This window comes from Sturnus vulgaris, chromosome 3, assembly GCF_052056855.1.
Source record: "Sturnus vulgaris isolate bStuVul1 chromosome 3, bStuVul1.hap1, whole genome shotgun sequence".
Lineage (NCBI taxonomy): Eukaryota > Metazoa > Chordata > Aves > Passeriformes > Sturnidae > Sturnus > Sturnus vulgaris.
This window is the reverse complement of record NC_142245.1, coordinates 76,464,826-76,482,132: the sequence shown is the minus strand read 5'-3', so window position 1 is coordinate 76,482,132 and position 17,307 is coordinate 76,464,826. Positions and strand designations below refer to the sequence as shown.

The window sequence follows — 17,307 nt, the reverse complement described above, 5'->3', positions numbered from 1 at the left end:
CCCCCTATTATTTCAGTGACATTTCCCTGCATGACTATAAAGCATGCCCACATCCATTGCTGTCTTTCATCCTCAGTCACTGATTAGCTACAAATTTATTTTAGCTTTTTGATCTTTCTCATAAATCAATGCCTCCAGGACTCTTTATCACTTTGTTTCCATTTATTTCATGGTCTTGCTCTGTTTTCATCAATATCCTCTGAAGCCTTCCTGTCCAGACTGTGTCCTCCCACAACTGCTACAAAGAAGCATTGTAATTTTTTTTCTATCTGATGATGCCTTTACAAAAACAGCCCATGTTATTTTACTTTAGTTTATTTATGACTACCTTAGTCTGAAAAGAGAAAACTCTAAACAAATACTGAACTGGAACATATTTCTTTAGTTCTCTGGTAACCCTGGCAGCTTGTATTCTCTTCACTGTGGTTCGCAGCCTCGCTATTTTCTTTTAAAAGTATACACTTTATTTGCTTTATTTGTTTGTTGACTGGTCAAACATGATTATAGCAACTCAGGAGAACATTGCAACAATAAACAAAGTTATACAGATCAAGAGCTGAGATATTAGAGTTGATTTTGCCATGAACATTCTAACCTGAATTTTGCAATAGCTCATACCAGATTCTAGAGACCCTAGACAAACCGCTAATGCTAAGTCACAAAATTCAAACAAATTGAAAAAAGAAACCTGTGATTTTTTTTCCGTTTAGGTTTGGAGGAATGGTTAGAATTTTCCTTATTTTTTCATTTAATAGATTTACTATTATTTTTTAATAAAATCAAACTAAAAAAATAAATAAAAGTTCAACAGAAAAATTTCAAGGGTGTCTATCATCTTTAGATGATCCAGCTTCATATACGTTTTCTCTGTGATCAAAAAAAGGTCAAGGTTCTGAATAAAAATCAGAACAGCTAGTTCTCTATTGTGTTCAAAACACCATTCCTCTAAATAAGAATCTCCTGGTCACAGTAATGTTTTTCTAAACCTACTTGCACTTTTTTTTTTTTTTTTTTTCATGTCTAGAAGACATTGTTTAGGAAAGTCTGAGCCTGTTCCTGCTGCAGCTTTGAGCAGATGACAGAAAGTGTACCTCATTAGTTCATAGTGACAACAGGACATTCTCAGGCACTCAAATACAGTAAACATAAATTTTATGCAGTGCCTCACAAAAGGGAAAAGAAATGCCATGTGTTAACTTGTCAATTCTTCTACCAAATGTAATGATTTTACAATAATTTCTTCCTAGTTTAAAGTGTCGTCCTTGTACTCCTCGTTTAGACCTGTTTGACGCTATCCATTTTACATGTGCCATCAGTTTCTTTTCATCTTTGTCACAAGCTCCACACCTCACGGTCACCTAAGCTCCTCTCAGCCAGGACAGTTTCTCAAAAAGCCACAAGGGGCCTCTATGCAGTTGATGAGGAGTTCAATAGCATATTTACTGCTTTTAAGTGTTTGAAAACACAGCCTTAATATCGCTTTTTTCTATGCGTCAAATTGTTAAACTTTAGTGAAAAAATTTTTAAAAATCAAATATCCTTTATATCTGTTAGCATGTTTCCTTATGTTTGGTGCTCTGTTTTTATCTTCTCCTTTGTGTTTCCTCACTGCTTCATGTTTTATAGCCCATCAGACACAATAATGGTCATATGCCTCACACCTGACTATTTCTATGCTCAAATTTGCTGGAATATTTCCTGGAAATTTTCCTAAATCACAAGGGCAACAAATAATCTTCATATAACAGAACAGATGGCAGGCATCTTTGTCTTCATTATGGCATTGTTGCTTTAGAAATTTACAGGTCCAGATGCTAAGAAAAATATGGAGCTTTGTTCACTGAGACCAATATCTGCTGCTTGTTTCATACTGTGTTAAAATTATTATAATAAGTCATCTTTTTATAACCCAGTAGCTTGGGTTTATATGTGCTATTGCCTGTGGGCCTTTGTTTTCCTACTTAATTTTAATAAGAAAATTGCAGGCCCAAATGCAATCTCAGAACTGTAGCAGTCAAAAAAATCCCATCCTATTCATTCTGTTCTTAGCTGATGAACTCATATTGAGTTCATATCCATCAAGCTGGGGCTAAGTTGTAAGAACTGAGCAAGAGTTGAGGTCTCACCTTCCTCAAGGCAGGATAGATACAATGGCAGAACTGAAAAAGAAATGGAAGATTATATGATTCCTAGGATCTAGTTTCCACAGATATTTCTAGCTATATTTTTTACTTCAGAAAAGTTTAAACAGACAGTCCCTTTTCTACAAGAAACTACTGTAGCTGAGTAAAAGCATATAAGAATCCCTCCAAAGTTGCTATTGGCCTGGTTTTTAACTACAATGTTCAAATACTGATCTACTGTAGACTAACTTGGAAATCCAATTAAGTGTCTTTCCTTTACCTGCAAACTGAAGATATAGACAGCTGTAGATAAACTTACCTGGGAGGAAGATAAATAATTTCATGCTATGATAAAGAGCAGAGGAGCTGCCTCAGAGGCATGAAAAAATATAGAATAACATGATGATGTCAAGTCAGTGCTTTCTGAAAGCAAAATAGGAAAAGTTGCTCAGTCTACTTTATGTACGATGAATTCACATTCTTTGGAAAGCTGTGCAACTTGAATTTAGTTCAGATTATTCCTTTCTTTATTTGAACAATTCCTACAAATATTAATTCACATAAACCAATTCTTCACCCACAGAAAATGGATTGAAGAGTGTTACTTGGGTTGGAAAGCCAAAACACAGAGCTGGGAAGTGTCAGAGTCAAGGTTTGTCACTATCAGTCTACTCTCATGTGAATGTGTGTGTTATATCTTTAATTGCACGACCCCATACTGGTTTTCCCAAAGCACCTTGCCTCACTGATCACAAAAGATTGAAAATTCTCAGTGAATGGCAAAAATAAAGGCTCAGCTATTCAAAAGTCACTGCTATACTAAAGGAAAGATGAAGACCTTTTGGCCAGTAAAACAAACCTGATAATTTTCATTTTATAGAGGAGAAGCAGATGAACATATAGGGTTGGCATCAGAGTATCTAAATACTCGTAAGTTTTTGACATGGAACTCTATTGGAAGTATCCTCTTTTCTCACAAAATTTATAGAATATTTAAGTATTTAAATGCTAACAAACTTTAAAGAGATCAAGCTGTTCTTCTTGTGACTTCTACTTACATTAATAGTAGCTGCCAAGCTGAATTCTTTAGCAACAGCACAAGTTTTCCTCCATATTGCATTTTATAAAAGAGGTTAATAATGCACATTATGAAACAAAGGATAAGACATCCCAGTTGCACAGATAAATTATAAAGGAAGCAAATATCTTTAGTTGTATTTAATTGCTAGTCAGTTGAGCTACTGGAGGAAAAAAAGTTATGCTAATTTCAGTACCAGGAAGATAGCAACAGAAGGATAAGAGTATTGTGGATGATCAGGTAGTTCCAGCATGCAGAGCATAGCTGGAAGATCGTTAGGGACACAAAACCACACTGATCCCACTCAGCCTCAGTCTACAGTGTTTTTTCTCTGGTTATAATTTATTGCCTTTCCTTATGATTATTCACCATCTGGAAGAGTCTTTAGATGACCAAAACGAGGAGACAACAGGCAAGATCTGAGGAAGGATATAAAGTACTTAGCTCACATAGTCCAGAAGAAAAGTTAGATAAATCAAAAGCTCAAATCAGGATTTTTGACCATGTTCTGAAGATAAAAATAAGAAGTAAAGCAATGGCCTAAAAGTCAACTTCCAATTGCTCAAGCCCATGTTATTTATGATAGCCAGAGTGAAAAGCACAAAGACCGTCCCTCTTGTGCATTATGTTTTCTAGGTAAATAATGAAGTTGAAGGCAGATGAGAATAAACAAAGAGAAGATTAATTCACCTCCTATTGTTATAGCCATTCCATAATCTGGTGATTTCTAAGATATTAGATGCTATGTCATCCAATAAAGCTCACTTCTTTCTGTAGGTAATCAGCAGTTTAACCTCCACCATAGACAGGCCTGGTCAAATTGATTCATGAGTGCCTGACATAACATCTGACTACTTTGCCTTCTATCTACAAAGCAAAACTCCCAAATCAGAAAGTCAGTTTTAAAGACATTTACATTACTTCTCCACCTAGCAAACCAATATGGTGTGAATGCACAAAGTAGATCTAAATGAAAGGAGGAAAAATTTTCAGAGGTAAGAGAGTCATGTGGTAAGATTCATGCAAATAATTTCAAATATAAAGTGCATAGGTCTCATTGAGTTTCCTGCACTTTTAAACTCTGCCAGAGAAACACAGAAACTTTTTCCCAGCATGTCACTCCATTACTTATTTTATGTACAGTTATGGAGCTATCTCAGGCTTTGACAAATAGCTACTATATGTTTTAAGTTGAAATATCTGGGTAATCTTTTTTTGTGCAATTCATAGGCACCTAATCTGCAAGAAAACAATTTCATTTCTGCCTTTCCAGTCTCATACAAAGATTTCTTGTGTGTGTGTGTTTAAATAAGTTTTTATGAGTTTCTACCTGACCTCTTGGTTTGACTTTATTTTTCCTGAAAAAAGTTTTACCTGCTCTTTATTTTGTGGGTTTTTTGTCAAAAGCATAGCTATCTTCAGTTTATTTTGATAAATTGCTAAATAAGTATAGGTTTGAACTACAAATTGAATTACAGAAGGTATGACAAAGAACAGAGCACTTAACAAAAACAATTACAGAAACAGATTATTAAAACAGAAAATAAATTTGACCTAGGTATGTCATTTTTCTAATGAAGCTTGACGTTTGAAGCAGCTAAGCTTTGATCCTGCAAAGGCATGCTCAGAGGCTTGGTTTAACTCACTAAAATCAAGAGGGCTCTTTGCAATGCAAAAGAGTGCATCCATCTTTCTAGTACCGAACATAAATGTGTCAATAATCAAAAGTATGCATGAAAGCCCAGAGTGTCATTGTTTAACAGTTTTTTGAGAAAGCAATGGAAATTATGTTAATCCGAACTCCATATTGTTCTTGACTTATATTGTATTTGCTAAAGATAAAAAAAGCCTCAGTCTGAAAAAAAAATGGTAGTAAAGAGAAGGAATATGATACTAAAGAGACAATCACCTTCATGATTTGCTTCCACAAAAGAACTGCTCACCATAATATGGCTTTTGATTTTTTCTTTTTTTCAACTATTATCATTACAAAGAAATTCATGCAAAACTAATTTAAGTCAGGCAAACCATTTTCTCTTATAAGCTTTGGATCACTGAGAAAAAATTAACAGATTCACTTCCAAGAAACGAAGCCTTTTATATTGTTAAGAACTTCAGCGAAAATAGGGAAATGGTTGTCACAGGGTTGATTCAGACCATGCTTAGTCTCTGCAGTGATTTTTTTCCATCTGATCGATTCTCAGTAGCTTAATGGCAGCAGATGGTTTAGTAGATAAGACAAAATATTTTCTCGCTCAAGTCTGTGGGAAAATACATGCTGATACTAGTGAAATTAGGCTTTGTTTTGGTTTTTAACTTTCTCTTAACTTCTGGCCCAAGTGTAAAGGGATAATGTTAGTTATGAAGATAATGAGACTCAAGTGGTGTGACTACAAAGAGATCCAAACTAGCATTTCATGCATCTGCCAAACACTTCAGTTGGAAAATTTGCATCTTAACAGTATACCATGAATACTGTTGAGTTTTAAGCTATGAAGAGATTATCTATAAACTAACATTATGTATAAACTAGCCAATTATAAACTAACATATTATCTATAAACAACAGAAGAGATTATCTATAACAAACTGACTACATTTTTTAATATTTCATGATTTTATTTAAAACCAAGCATTCTGTCTCAGAAAGAATTGATAGACGTAGAGAAGTGCTGTTTATTGGTGGAACTGCAAAACTGAATCATACAGATCATATAGATATATCATATAGATCATACTGCTATTTCTTGTAACTGATGTCTTTATTATTTTGCATTATTTAAAAGTGAGTCGATGATTTTTTAAAAAATATTTTAACTTAAATGTGAAGCGGTTTATCTATTTATTTGATTCCTTTCACTATTCTTTTTCCCATCCTCTGTTGCCAGATTAAAATGAAATAAAAATGCGGTTCTTTGCCCGAAAGATTGGGCAAAGAATCCTTTGGTGTGGGGTTTTTTTGGTGGTTTCGTTTTTGCTTTAATTGTGGATAATCTCCCTTACCCATTCTATTCCTGTATTTGAGTTTGGATTCTTCTATAAGGCAATAGTGCCTTCTTTGGTAATGCAGTAGTGTCAGTACAGCATAGATTCTTTCTCAGTTTTCATAGTGGCTGGATATTCTAATTCTTGTGCAGAGAAAAAAAATACCATTTTTGCAATGCAACTATTTTGATTGGATAAACGTTCAATTCTGCACTAGCTGTAGCACACTTTTGGTGGCATAAATCATTCCTGTGTGAAGGACACACCAACAAAAGGACAAAAATGAGCTGGTTAGAACTGTGCATTTGCAACACTAAGGGCATTTCACTTCAGAGAAAAATTCTATACAAATGGATTTAAATATTTTATAATTCTCTGGAAAAGAAGTCTTCTGCACATAAAATCTATGCTACATCACTTAATCTTCTTAAGTGGAGGAGGGGGAAATGCAGCAAAAAGTCACTTATCTTGTGCTAGTTCTAATATTGCCAACTCATGTGTGTCAGTTTTAGGAATAATAACTGGAAAGAGTGAGCAGAGAATAGCTCCAAGGTATATAGTTTGCCCTAATACATACAGATGAAAATTCTAGGGCCAACACAGGTCAGGCTTGTACTATCTAGCACTACAGAAATACACTAAAAATATAAAGTTGCTATATATTCCCAAGACAAGAGTTTTCAAATTGTAAGTAAAATATTTTTACCCTGAATCTCAGCTTGTCTTCACTCTTTGTATATTCGTTCCCTCTAAAGACTGTAACCTTGGATACTTGCCAGCCTGCTAGTAAAAAAATTGATCATGCAGTTCTTATTCAAACAAATCTGTTGTTGATTTTTATTAAGCCTGTTCTGCTCTCTCATATTTACCTACACATAGCTACTCTGTCGTCAAAGGACACAAGATACAGACATATATGCTGGAGAAAATGCAAGTCTTGATTTGGAAATTGATCATAAACTTTTCAATAAAGCAGAACTTCCAGAAGAAAATAACTTTTTTTTTTTTTTTAATTTTTTGGCCAAGCTACCCTGTTATTGTCCCCCATTACAGTTGTCAAAGGTAATGTTCACTTTTTTAGATTGAGGTACCAAAAATTTTGCACTCATATGTAGGTATGAGGAATCATGTGCACGTGTCTTAGTCTTGCCTTTTTCAAACCAAAAATGGGGCACTTGAATCCAAATTGTTTCAGTACAATATTCTCTAAATAACTACCCAAAGATGATCGTCTTAAAATTATTCCTTATTGCTTTGGTATGTGCTTAACTCTTCACATGTGAGTTACACCTCAGTAGAATTATCAGCACACACTAATGTAAATGACTTTTATAGCTCCTTTAGAAAGTTAGGACAATAAGAAATACCAGCAGCCTTAGAATATTTTGAATTTTGGAGAAGCACAGAATAGTTCTAGTTTAATACAAAATGTTTTGCTTATATTGCAAATGATATTAAAATCTATTTTGTGTCTTGAAGTAGGTCAATTAATAAAGTATAAACTGCCTTTTTTGTGAGTGGCATAGATTTATATCATAGCTAGTTAGAAAAGAGCATGAGAAATAGTTCAAGAAAAATTATATTGTCAACTAAGAGAAATAGCAAAAAATCACTTCGATGGAAAAAAAAGCATCACCAGGATCAGATTAAATTGGGACAATGAAAAAGACATAGAAAACTGACAAAAAAAGTCAAATTAAGATAACCCAAGGCTAACAAACACAAAAAAAATATAAAACCCTGAGATACAGTGAATGCCATTTCATCTTGAAAGATAAAGGAAGTTATCTGATGTTTTAAAAGTAACAGACAAGAACTTGTGGTGGAAAGAGCTTTCTCAACCCTTTTGATGAACAAAGTGGATGGGCTGTCAATCAACTTAACGATGCAGGAAGAGAAACTACTTGAGGCTGAAGCAGCAGATTTTTATTCTAAAAAGAGTAGACATTTGCTTTAATAACTTTTTAAATTATCTAATTTTATATAGGAGCTGAATTTACAGCCAGCAAAAGGAGAAAAAATGTTAAATAGTTGTGAAACATTTTAGTTCTTAGTAAAGATAATTATATAGTATTCTGTACCTTTTTGTAATAGAACACCAGTAAATCTTAATATGTTTTTCAATTCTATTTAGATACTTACTGGTATTTTTGTGCATATGTGAACCAAGAAAGAAATGATCAACAAGCAGCACTTTAATGTAGGAATGTTTGAGTTCTCAAGAGACTAGTTTCATTCCAGAAAGTATCATGCTGCTGATTCCCATGAGGACAACTTACCTAGTGCAAACATCAATAACAAATAGGCTTTCTTGGATGAAGCTGGAGAAAGTTCAAAAAGATTTGTGAGATTTGCAAGGTTCTTTCCCAAAGAGAAGAGGGTTTTCCCATCAGATCAGAAGCAGCTGTGGACCTTGTAATTTGGAACCAAAGTAGCCATGCTGGTTGTGTATATGAGTTTGTAGATAAGGGAGACAAGTTTATATGAACCCAGGCAGGAACTCTGGATATATCTTTATTCGTGTTCATGACCATCCAAATACTTTGTCTGTGTTCAATGTTAAGGTCATGAGTAATTCTGCTTAGTTTAAGTGTGAACATTCAGGAGGTTCAAATAGAAAAATTAATAATTTCCGAGTCTAAATTCAAGGCAACATCCAAGCTTTGCAGGTGAAGCCTCTGTTTTGAAGATTAGTGTTCTAAGGCAACTATAACTATTCTGGCCTCATGCCTCCTCAACACAGGAAGAATTTACTTCTTATCTTTTCAATTAACTCCAGGTCAAACATTATATTTACTGAGTACCTACAATTGAGCATGTTGGCAGAATACCTCTAGAACACTTTTTCTTAGGTGAGTGTTGTAACTACAAAGCTTTGCACTGGCGAGATGTGGAAAAAGCACAAGCCATTCAGCCTCCATTTCTCTCATGTTTTTGACTGATAAAATGCAATGGGAAAAAATAGAATTTGTTTCACCAACAGCTTTCCACAATGAGTTTGTTGGTTTATTGGCTAGGTCACTCTTCTGAAAATACTTGCTCCTACTTGGATTTGATGTTCTCATAGGTCTTTTCCAACCTTAACAATTCTGAGTGCTGTACTCTACAGTCATGTATCCTTCACATCCTAGGAAGGAAAGGTCTCTTAACACCTCATTTGGTGGCCAAAGTCAGGGGCTGGGCTTCAGGACCCATATTCCAGTTTAAGAGACATGACACCTACTATCTGAAGTTGCTTACTTGTAAGCAAAATGGAATTGTAGATTGACCCTGCTCTGGACTAGTTTAAGCATCAAATTGTTTCAGCTGCTGATAAGTGCAAATCTGCCTTGTATACATCTAAATGTTCCATTCATTCAAGGGAACAGGTGCATCTGATTTTATATTGCAAACCAACTCCAAGTTCTCCCTTTCTCAGTAGCATAGTGCACTCCTCAGTGCAAACATTACACTTGGCTCCAAGTGTGGAAGTTTTAGGCATTGCAGCATTAAACTGTATCTGCCCGAACTCTTTTCTGGTTCTTAAGATAAGTGACTCTGAGCACAGTATTCTCTCATTCTCAAATTTCCTTTCACTAGAAAGAAGTTACAAAAATTGCTGCAAGATTTGGATTATAAGGCAGAAAAGCCAGAAAAAAGTGGCCACTGTACTGCCTGCATAAAAGAATAGAAGATGCATATGAGTTCAGAGCAGAGGAAATTACCCCTAACACCTGTGCAGAATGTATTTCAAAGAGTGTTTAAGATGATTTTACCTTGGAGATTAATGTTAAAAGTGAAGTGAGTGGGTGCAGGATGGAAAGACAATTTGTGAGTGTTATCCGGGATGGAATCTTTCAGTTCAGGAAAGAATTGTAGTATACCAGGGCAATCTTAGGGCTATTTTGCACTCATATATCATACTTGTAATTTGATGGAGAAAAGATGATGGAAAAATGGGTAAGGAAATTATTTAACTCAGAAGCAGTGCAATTATTGAGACATAATTCATACAAACAGCATCCCTGTTATTGCCTATACGTGCCTTTTGGCTTCTACTTGTGGTGTATAACTGCATTTTCTAAACATCCCTTCTCACCTGTGTTTTAAGAGGACATATCCTGTAGAAAAGGTCTCTTCTTTAAAGGGACTAAGGGGACAACACCTTCATTGTGGTAGTCACACTGCAAAAGGAGAAAGAGAAGAAAATTCTGGCCAAATGCTGGCCTCTGTGGCAGCCAAGACAGCATCCACTTCAGTTCTACATCTCAGAGGCTAAGTGCAGAGTTAGTTGTCTACTTAAAAAGATAATAAATAATTCAATTAGATTTAAAGATTTCAGATTATCTATTCAGGGCATTCAGCAAGCACTGATCAAACAGAAATCAGCCTGGAAAGACTGAAGACCATGCTGGAAAATATTTGCTATATAGAAAAATTGTAAAGTACACTGGAAAGAAAGGGAATAAAATAAGGATCAGCAATAGGAGCATTCATCTAGTGTGTGGACATAGGAACACTCTATGTTTTTCTTACCCAGATGTTCCATCCCTTCCCACCATATGACTGGATTGCCATGAGGCAGTGCTTGCAGATTGTTCAGATAATCCAAACATTAAAAAAACAGTGATGCCTTAACTAGCAAGAGAAAATTTTCAGTTCCTCTTTTTCCATTGCCTTTAGTGCCATGATAAGGCCATGTGGTTCCTTCAGATGAGCTTAGACTATGTTTTCTTTTATTGCTGCTAAAGCCCTCATCTGCTCTCTCAGGTTTTTTAACCAGGCTCCTTGCCATCACTTACCATATCTTGGCTCAGGCAAAATATTTCTTGTGGCGAGTTTTCCACCTGCAAGGGAACTTTCATAATGCAAACACAATGAAATTTTTGTTTTGATTAAGCCCTCGAGGAATTCGACAAAAGATATATTATTACTGTAATATTTAAGAAACTACAAGTGTTACATCAACCAGTTAAAATACATCTTTATAAAGAAGCAAGTTCTGTGGTCATATCATTTGCAAAATATTTAAAAAGTTTGAGCTACCTGTTGACCGAAATCAACTCAGCTTGAGAGAGGCTCTGTCCATCATCTAATAAGCAAGACATCACTCCTAACACAAAAGTACAAGTCAAATTCCACTGAATAATAAAATGTATTGTATACAAAAAAAGTACTTTAGATTTTCTGTTTGAGCAAAAATGACAATTTTTCTCATTATATATATATCATAGTTTAGAGCCATCAAGAAAGAACAACTTCCATTTGCAGTCTTAACTTTACTATTTTTCACAAGTTTTGTAATACAGCTACTATTTACATGTATTTAAATATTCTTCAGATAATGTAATACACTCTATCTTTTCTATTTGTAGTAGCTAACATTTTTTTAACATCTTTTAAACAACAGCAAAAAAAAAAATCTTAAAGCTGAAAACCCAGTTTTGCAGATGCAAGAACCTTACATCTAATTATTCTATTTATGATCTCCAAGAGTATTGAGCTTGCTCACTCAGTCCCCAAGCTCATGCTTGCAGGAGGAAATTCAAAAACAGCTGAACAAATGCATATGTTAAACAACCTGACCTTGACTCTGTACTCTGTACATTATGCTAGTGATGTCTTTGTAAACTGAAGTTTCAGCTGAGTTAATGAGTACAATTCCTAGACAAGATCAGACAGAGAGCTCGGGACAATGCAGGTGACTCAAAGCTAATATGATATCAGATGGAGCAAAAAAAAGAACAAAGACACATGCTCACTTTTGATTTCCCTGAGGGGGTAAACAGAAACATTGAAAAATAAGTCTATTGGAAGAGAGGGAGTGGGAAAAAATGCCTTTGGTAAGTATAGGGAGTTAAGAGGTTTTGTGCTGCAATTCATTTTCAATATTCTGTGTAAAAAACTGCTCAGATCATCCAGGAGAGTCACTCACTGGGAAATCTCACTGTAGCAAGTAGCTGCCAATTCCATTTTAAATTAGTATGTGTTCCTGAAGTATAACTTTGGCCTTTTAAGAGCAAATCTAACAAATGCTTTAAGGCAAGTGTTCTTCAGCTGCTTGAAGGTAAGGCTGTGCAGCATGGTGGTTTCTCCCCTGGGGCTGTGCTCCTAGGGCTGCTGTGTGTTTGGCACAGCCCCAGCTGTATCCTCAGCACACCAGACAGGTTTAATGCAAGCTGCAACACTCACCTGAAATCCTCACCCTACACACCAGCAAGCTGGGAATATTCAAAAGGCTTTGACCCAGCTTTGAAGGAGAATTTGGCATACTCCAGAGAAAACCAGAGGCTAATCAAGAGGCATTTTACTGAGAAAGTCAATAAGAATGATTTAAGAGAAATCTTTTAGTGTATGAACCAGATAAAAATAAAAATTTTTTCACATTTTTTACCTTTAAAAAGCAAGAAACTCTTCTATTTAGGTCTGAAAATACCCAAGCTACAACTGAAATATTTAATGGATTCGAAATAGAAAGGAGATGGGGGAAAAGGCTATGAGCACAAAATAAGAAACCTCATGTTTTGCATGTTTGGTTGTATATCCTGAAGGTCAGACTGGAGAGGTGTGGCAAGCACGTAGGAAAGTTGGACAGAAGGAATTAAAAAAAGAATAAACTTATTGTGCCTTTTTTATATCTTAATTGCATTTCTTCCTTCAGCTTCTTCAAATCACATCTGACACTTACATAGTTAGATTAATCTGATAGATTGCAAATGTGTTCCAGGGTTGTAAATTTATTTGACACATTAAAAATATAATCATATTGGTCAAAAATATCTACATCTTGTCCTTCTAAGGGCACTCAAATTTTTTTGCCAGTAAGCCATAAATAAGAGGAGTGTTTAGTTTGCACTCTTACTTTGCTCAAATCATTATTTAACATACTTGCTACATGGTTTAGATCTGTCGTTTTCACTTATCATGTGCAGTGCTTGTGATGTCCATAGCATTCAATAATATGAAATCGTACTTTTTGCATCCCTGTATCATTTTCTGTGAATTTAAGACCAGTCATAGTGACAAATGTTTCATTCTCTTCAAGTCTGATAGAAGAGATTATGATTCTGTCCTGAAAAGGCTGGTTTTTTCATCACAGTAAAACTTATTTATATTTTTGCAGGTTACTAGTACCATTTTAAATTACAAAGATTGAATTATCATTTCAATAATAAAAAAATAAAAAAGTAAATAACTAAACAGCAATCTTTATTCCATATTCTCTAACTGTTTTATTGTGTTATTCTCTATATCACAACATTTTCATAAAACATTTTTGGATCTGTGTTTATTGTGGACAGATTTTGGACAGATTTTATTTTCTCTTCGGGTTTTTGTTTTTTTGGTTTTTTTTTTGCTTGTTTGATTCGTTTCATGTTTATAATGGCATGGTGGAATTAATATCCTGAGCTGGTGCTTGCAGCTTTCAAATAAAAAGCTCTTTGCAGTCTGCAACATCCTAGGTAGTGACACTGCCCTTTAGATTTTTATTTTGAAAGAAGGTAGAGAAGACATGTACAGACAAGAGTTCTCTATGCACTGTTTGCACTCTATTTATAACAGTTCAGGCTCTATAGTACAACACGGTCTAGAGTCAAGGTGTAGAATGTTTCTGATGTCATTGCATTTTATACTACTGTTCATGGGGATATATCCATGCAAACTCCAGGATTAAATGTAGATAGGAAAGCATACTAATCCTCTGGTTTTGTAGTCTTGTTACATATTTTGTGTGACAGCATTCGAATTTTCTATATGCAAAATAAAATTATTTTCTATAACCAGAAAGCATACCTGCACCCTCTCCTAGTATATGCTGACAAATAAATTGGTGAGAAGTTTCACTTGCTTAGCTGCAACAGATATTTAAAGAAGTTGAAGATCTTTTTCAGCACACCCCAATCCAAGGTAACAATACACAAAGTAAGGCAAATAATTATAAGAAAATATTAAAAAGACCATTAACCTCTTTTTGTTGAACTATGCAGGAAATTTTTGAAGATATGTGTTGGCAATTACTTGTTGATTCAAAATAGCAGCACATGTTCATCACAAGTATTACTCTAATTTCTCTGAACAATTCATTAGTGTCAATTAGATGGCTTGCTATATAGAGTGCTACCTGTATAGCCTTTTTCTTGTAACTGCTGTTTGAGAGGTTTGCTTAATATTCTGTCAGGGGTACCCAGATCCAGCAGGTGTGTGAGCCAGACTTGTGCTTCAGGAATCCATTGCTTGCAAAACCAATCTTGTCTGTTGCCCACGAGTGTATTCACCAGCTCAATCAGAAGCAGAAAGTTGTGGGGTTTTTCCATTCTCCAGGACCTGCATGCCAAGCCTGAAGACAATGAGTTCTGTGCTGACTTGGGGGGTTTTAAACCATTAATTTGTGGTAAATATATTTTACCTGGTAGACACTCTTTACTCATCTTTCTGTGGAACTGGCAGGTGCAAGCAATGGAGGTAGACTTGAACATCATTGTTGCCTACTGCTTTTGAGAGTAATTTGGGCATTAATTACATTTAAGAGACATGAGAAGGACTTAACATTTTTTGCTCAATACATTTCCATCAGGGTAGTTGTTGGATGCAGGGTTATAAAAAGTAAAGATTTTTGTATGATAAAATAGCTGGGCAAAAATATCAGAGCTTGGTAATAGCAGAAGAATGTTAATCATTCATCACACTCTGCAATCCTATCTGTATTCTCTCAGAAGATATAAATACTAAAAATTTAAAGGCCCACAACCTCTCAGCAAGTTGACTTTCATTATTTCTGTTTTATAGAAAAACTGCAGGGCACAAAAATTAAATACTTTGATTAAGGTCACAGCGTAAGTCTGCTGAAGATAGATTCAAACTGCTGATTCCCATTTTCGTTTTTTAATCTAAGAACAGGTTTTTTTCTGCAACATTTCTCCCACTCATTAAACATCTCTTGCATAGTTTAAATTAGGAGCACCATTAAGAAGTGAAGTTAATTACCTTCTCTCCTTTTTAAAACTATTTGCTGATTTCTATATTAACTTGGATTAAGCAGGTTTTCGCATGCATGAATGGAAAAATATCTAAACACAAATATGAAAATAATCATGCTGCTTCTCCATGTTTTCATGATATAAACAGCCAATAACACCCACAGCAACTTTATTAAGACAAAGATTAGCAAATATAGAGGTTTAATTGGATTCTGTTTTCAAACATATCAAACCCCTAAAAGACTAGTATTTACACTCTCTTTTATTTCTTCTTTATAGTCAAACCTGATGTTATGAACATTAAGTCAATGTTTGAACCAACAAAACTTCTGCATTTTTCTAGTTAAAGGGGAGGGTAGTTTCTTACACTATGTTATAAAAGAGTTTATAAAATCTCATTTTCAAAGGCAATTACAAGGTATGGAGAGGGCAGAATTTGAAGGTAGGAATGTTAATTGCTTAATATAATACCCAGAATCTTTAACAATTCCCCTTGGTGTATTATTTGAATTTTTAGGTCCTGACATAAAAGTAAAACATTTGACCTGCAGGCACCTATGGAAATATTCCATATAGAGCCTAGAGAGTCAAAGTCTCATTGAAGAGGACTTAGGCAACAGCTTCATGTTCTTAAGTTCAAATGTTTAGGCACCTGTGGGACATTCTACCCTCTCAGCTGCCGTGTAGGCTGTCTCTGGAGACTCTTCATCCAAATTGTTGGTGAAGTCTCCAGAATAAAAATCCACACATTGGCTCCTTGGCTCTGAGGAAATCACAAACCTTTCTACTGTGACTGAGCTACCAAAAGCCTGGGGACATCTCATTACCCTCCTAGGATTCTCAAACCAAAACGTGTTCTCCCTACAGTATGTCTCACCCCTTCATGATTTTTGGAGCATGACGGAACTTCACAAAAGTCAGCATGGAGAGAGAGAGGAAGGATATCTAATTGTAGCTGAAAGCACTGACTTATGATGTCACAAGATGTTCTTAAAATGTGTTTTGTTTCATTTTAAAACAGATATTTACCCATTCTGCAATCTGTCTCATGAAGCTGCTGTATTCTAGGATGCATCACAGATGGAAGATTTTGTCTCCACATCCACAATGTTCTGGTGAGAATCGCATTCTGTTACAGTAGTCAAGTATTTAAGTCTCACCGGTGATGCACAAAGACCTTAATTTCTGAATTCCTCCTTACAGCTTAGTTGTTAGGTTTCTTTCCTGGAAGATAAGAACCCAAACCAAACACAAAAGGTATTTGGATTTGATTCTCCTATTTTCTAGAATGGCATTTAAGAAATGCTCCTTACATTCCCAACCTGCTAATCCAGAAAGAACTCACCTTACTTCATCCACTTGACTCCAAAAGAGACTTAATAACTCTAAATCCCTAGAGGAAATAAGAAATAAGCATCTAGACTCCCTAAAAGACAGGTATTTTGTGAATTACTTACTGAGTAGTCTCTCTCCATTAATATGAAAATAGATTATACAACCAATTTAGAAAATCTGCCTAACTTTCAGAAGATTGAAATCCCAATTGAAATGTCTAGGTTAGTTTTGAAAACAGTAATGGCTTTCTAAAGCATATGGATGTCAGGTGATTTTTAAAAGTGTGACCTTATTCCTTCCACGAATAGGACACAAGTGCATTTCACCAAGCTTACTGTTTTTACTTGGGACTTTGTAGAATTCTACAACATATAGCTCAAGTTTAAATTACACTTGTTCTCAAAACCATTAGTATGTACTAAACAATGAATTTAATGTGGCCATCACCATTAGACTCGCATGGCAAGAGTTACCATTTTTTTTCTGTGTAAAAGAGTTAATTCCATTAGGATTCTTCATATTTATTAGATTGCTGGTCCAAAATTAAGTGATTTATTTATACTCCATGTAAAACAGTTATAAAATACTCTGTAAGAAGATTTAAAAAGCCAATTTTATATATAGGTCTTTGCAGAGAAATGGAAACACTTGCAGATGCTTCATATTTAATTTTCGCATTGTCACAACACCTTTTTTTAGCTCCCACGGAGAAGGGATTATGAAAGAAAATAGAAATAAGAGTCTTCATTCATGCTTATTATCCTCATAACTAAGTTTTTAAAACAATATTGTGAGCTTCCTAAGAGCATATTAAAGTTATAATACAGAA

General features: G+C 34.9%; 1 protein-coding gene across 4 annotated transcripts in view; it reads left to right on the top strand.

Moving 5' to 3' along the window:
• FUT9 (fucosyltransferase 9) overlaps window positions 1–17,307 on the top strand; it is a 96,865-nt gene that overhangs the window by 56,206 nt on the left and 23,352 nt on the right. For 2 of the 4 annotated variants that reach the window (XM_088162027.1, XM_088162028.1), the window contains exon 2: window positions 16,165–16,258. The exons of the other annotated variants lie outside the window; for them this stretch is intronic. In XM_088162027.1, the coding sequence (XP_088018153.1) occupies window positions 16,192–16,258 (67 nt within the window). In that variant the 5' untranslated portion in view covers window positions 16,165–16,191. The remainder of the gene's footprint in view (window positions 1–16,164; window positions 16,259–17,307) is intronic. 4 annotated transcript variants of the gene reach the window in all.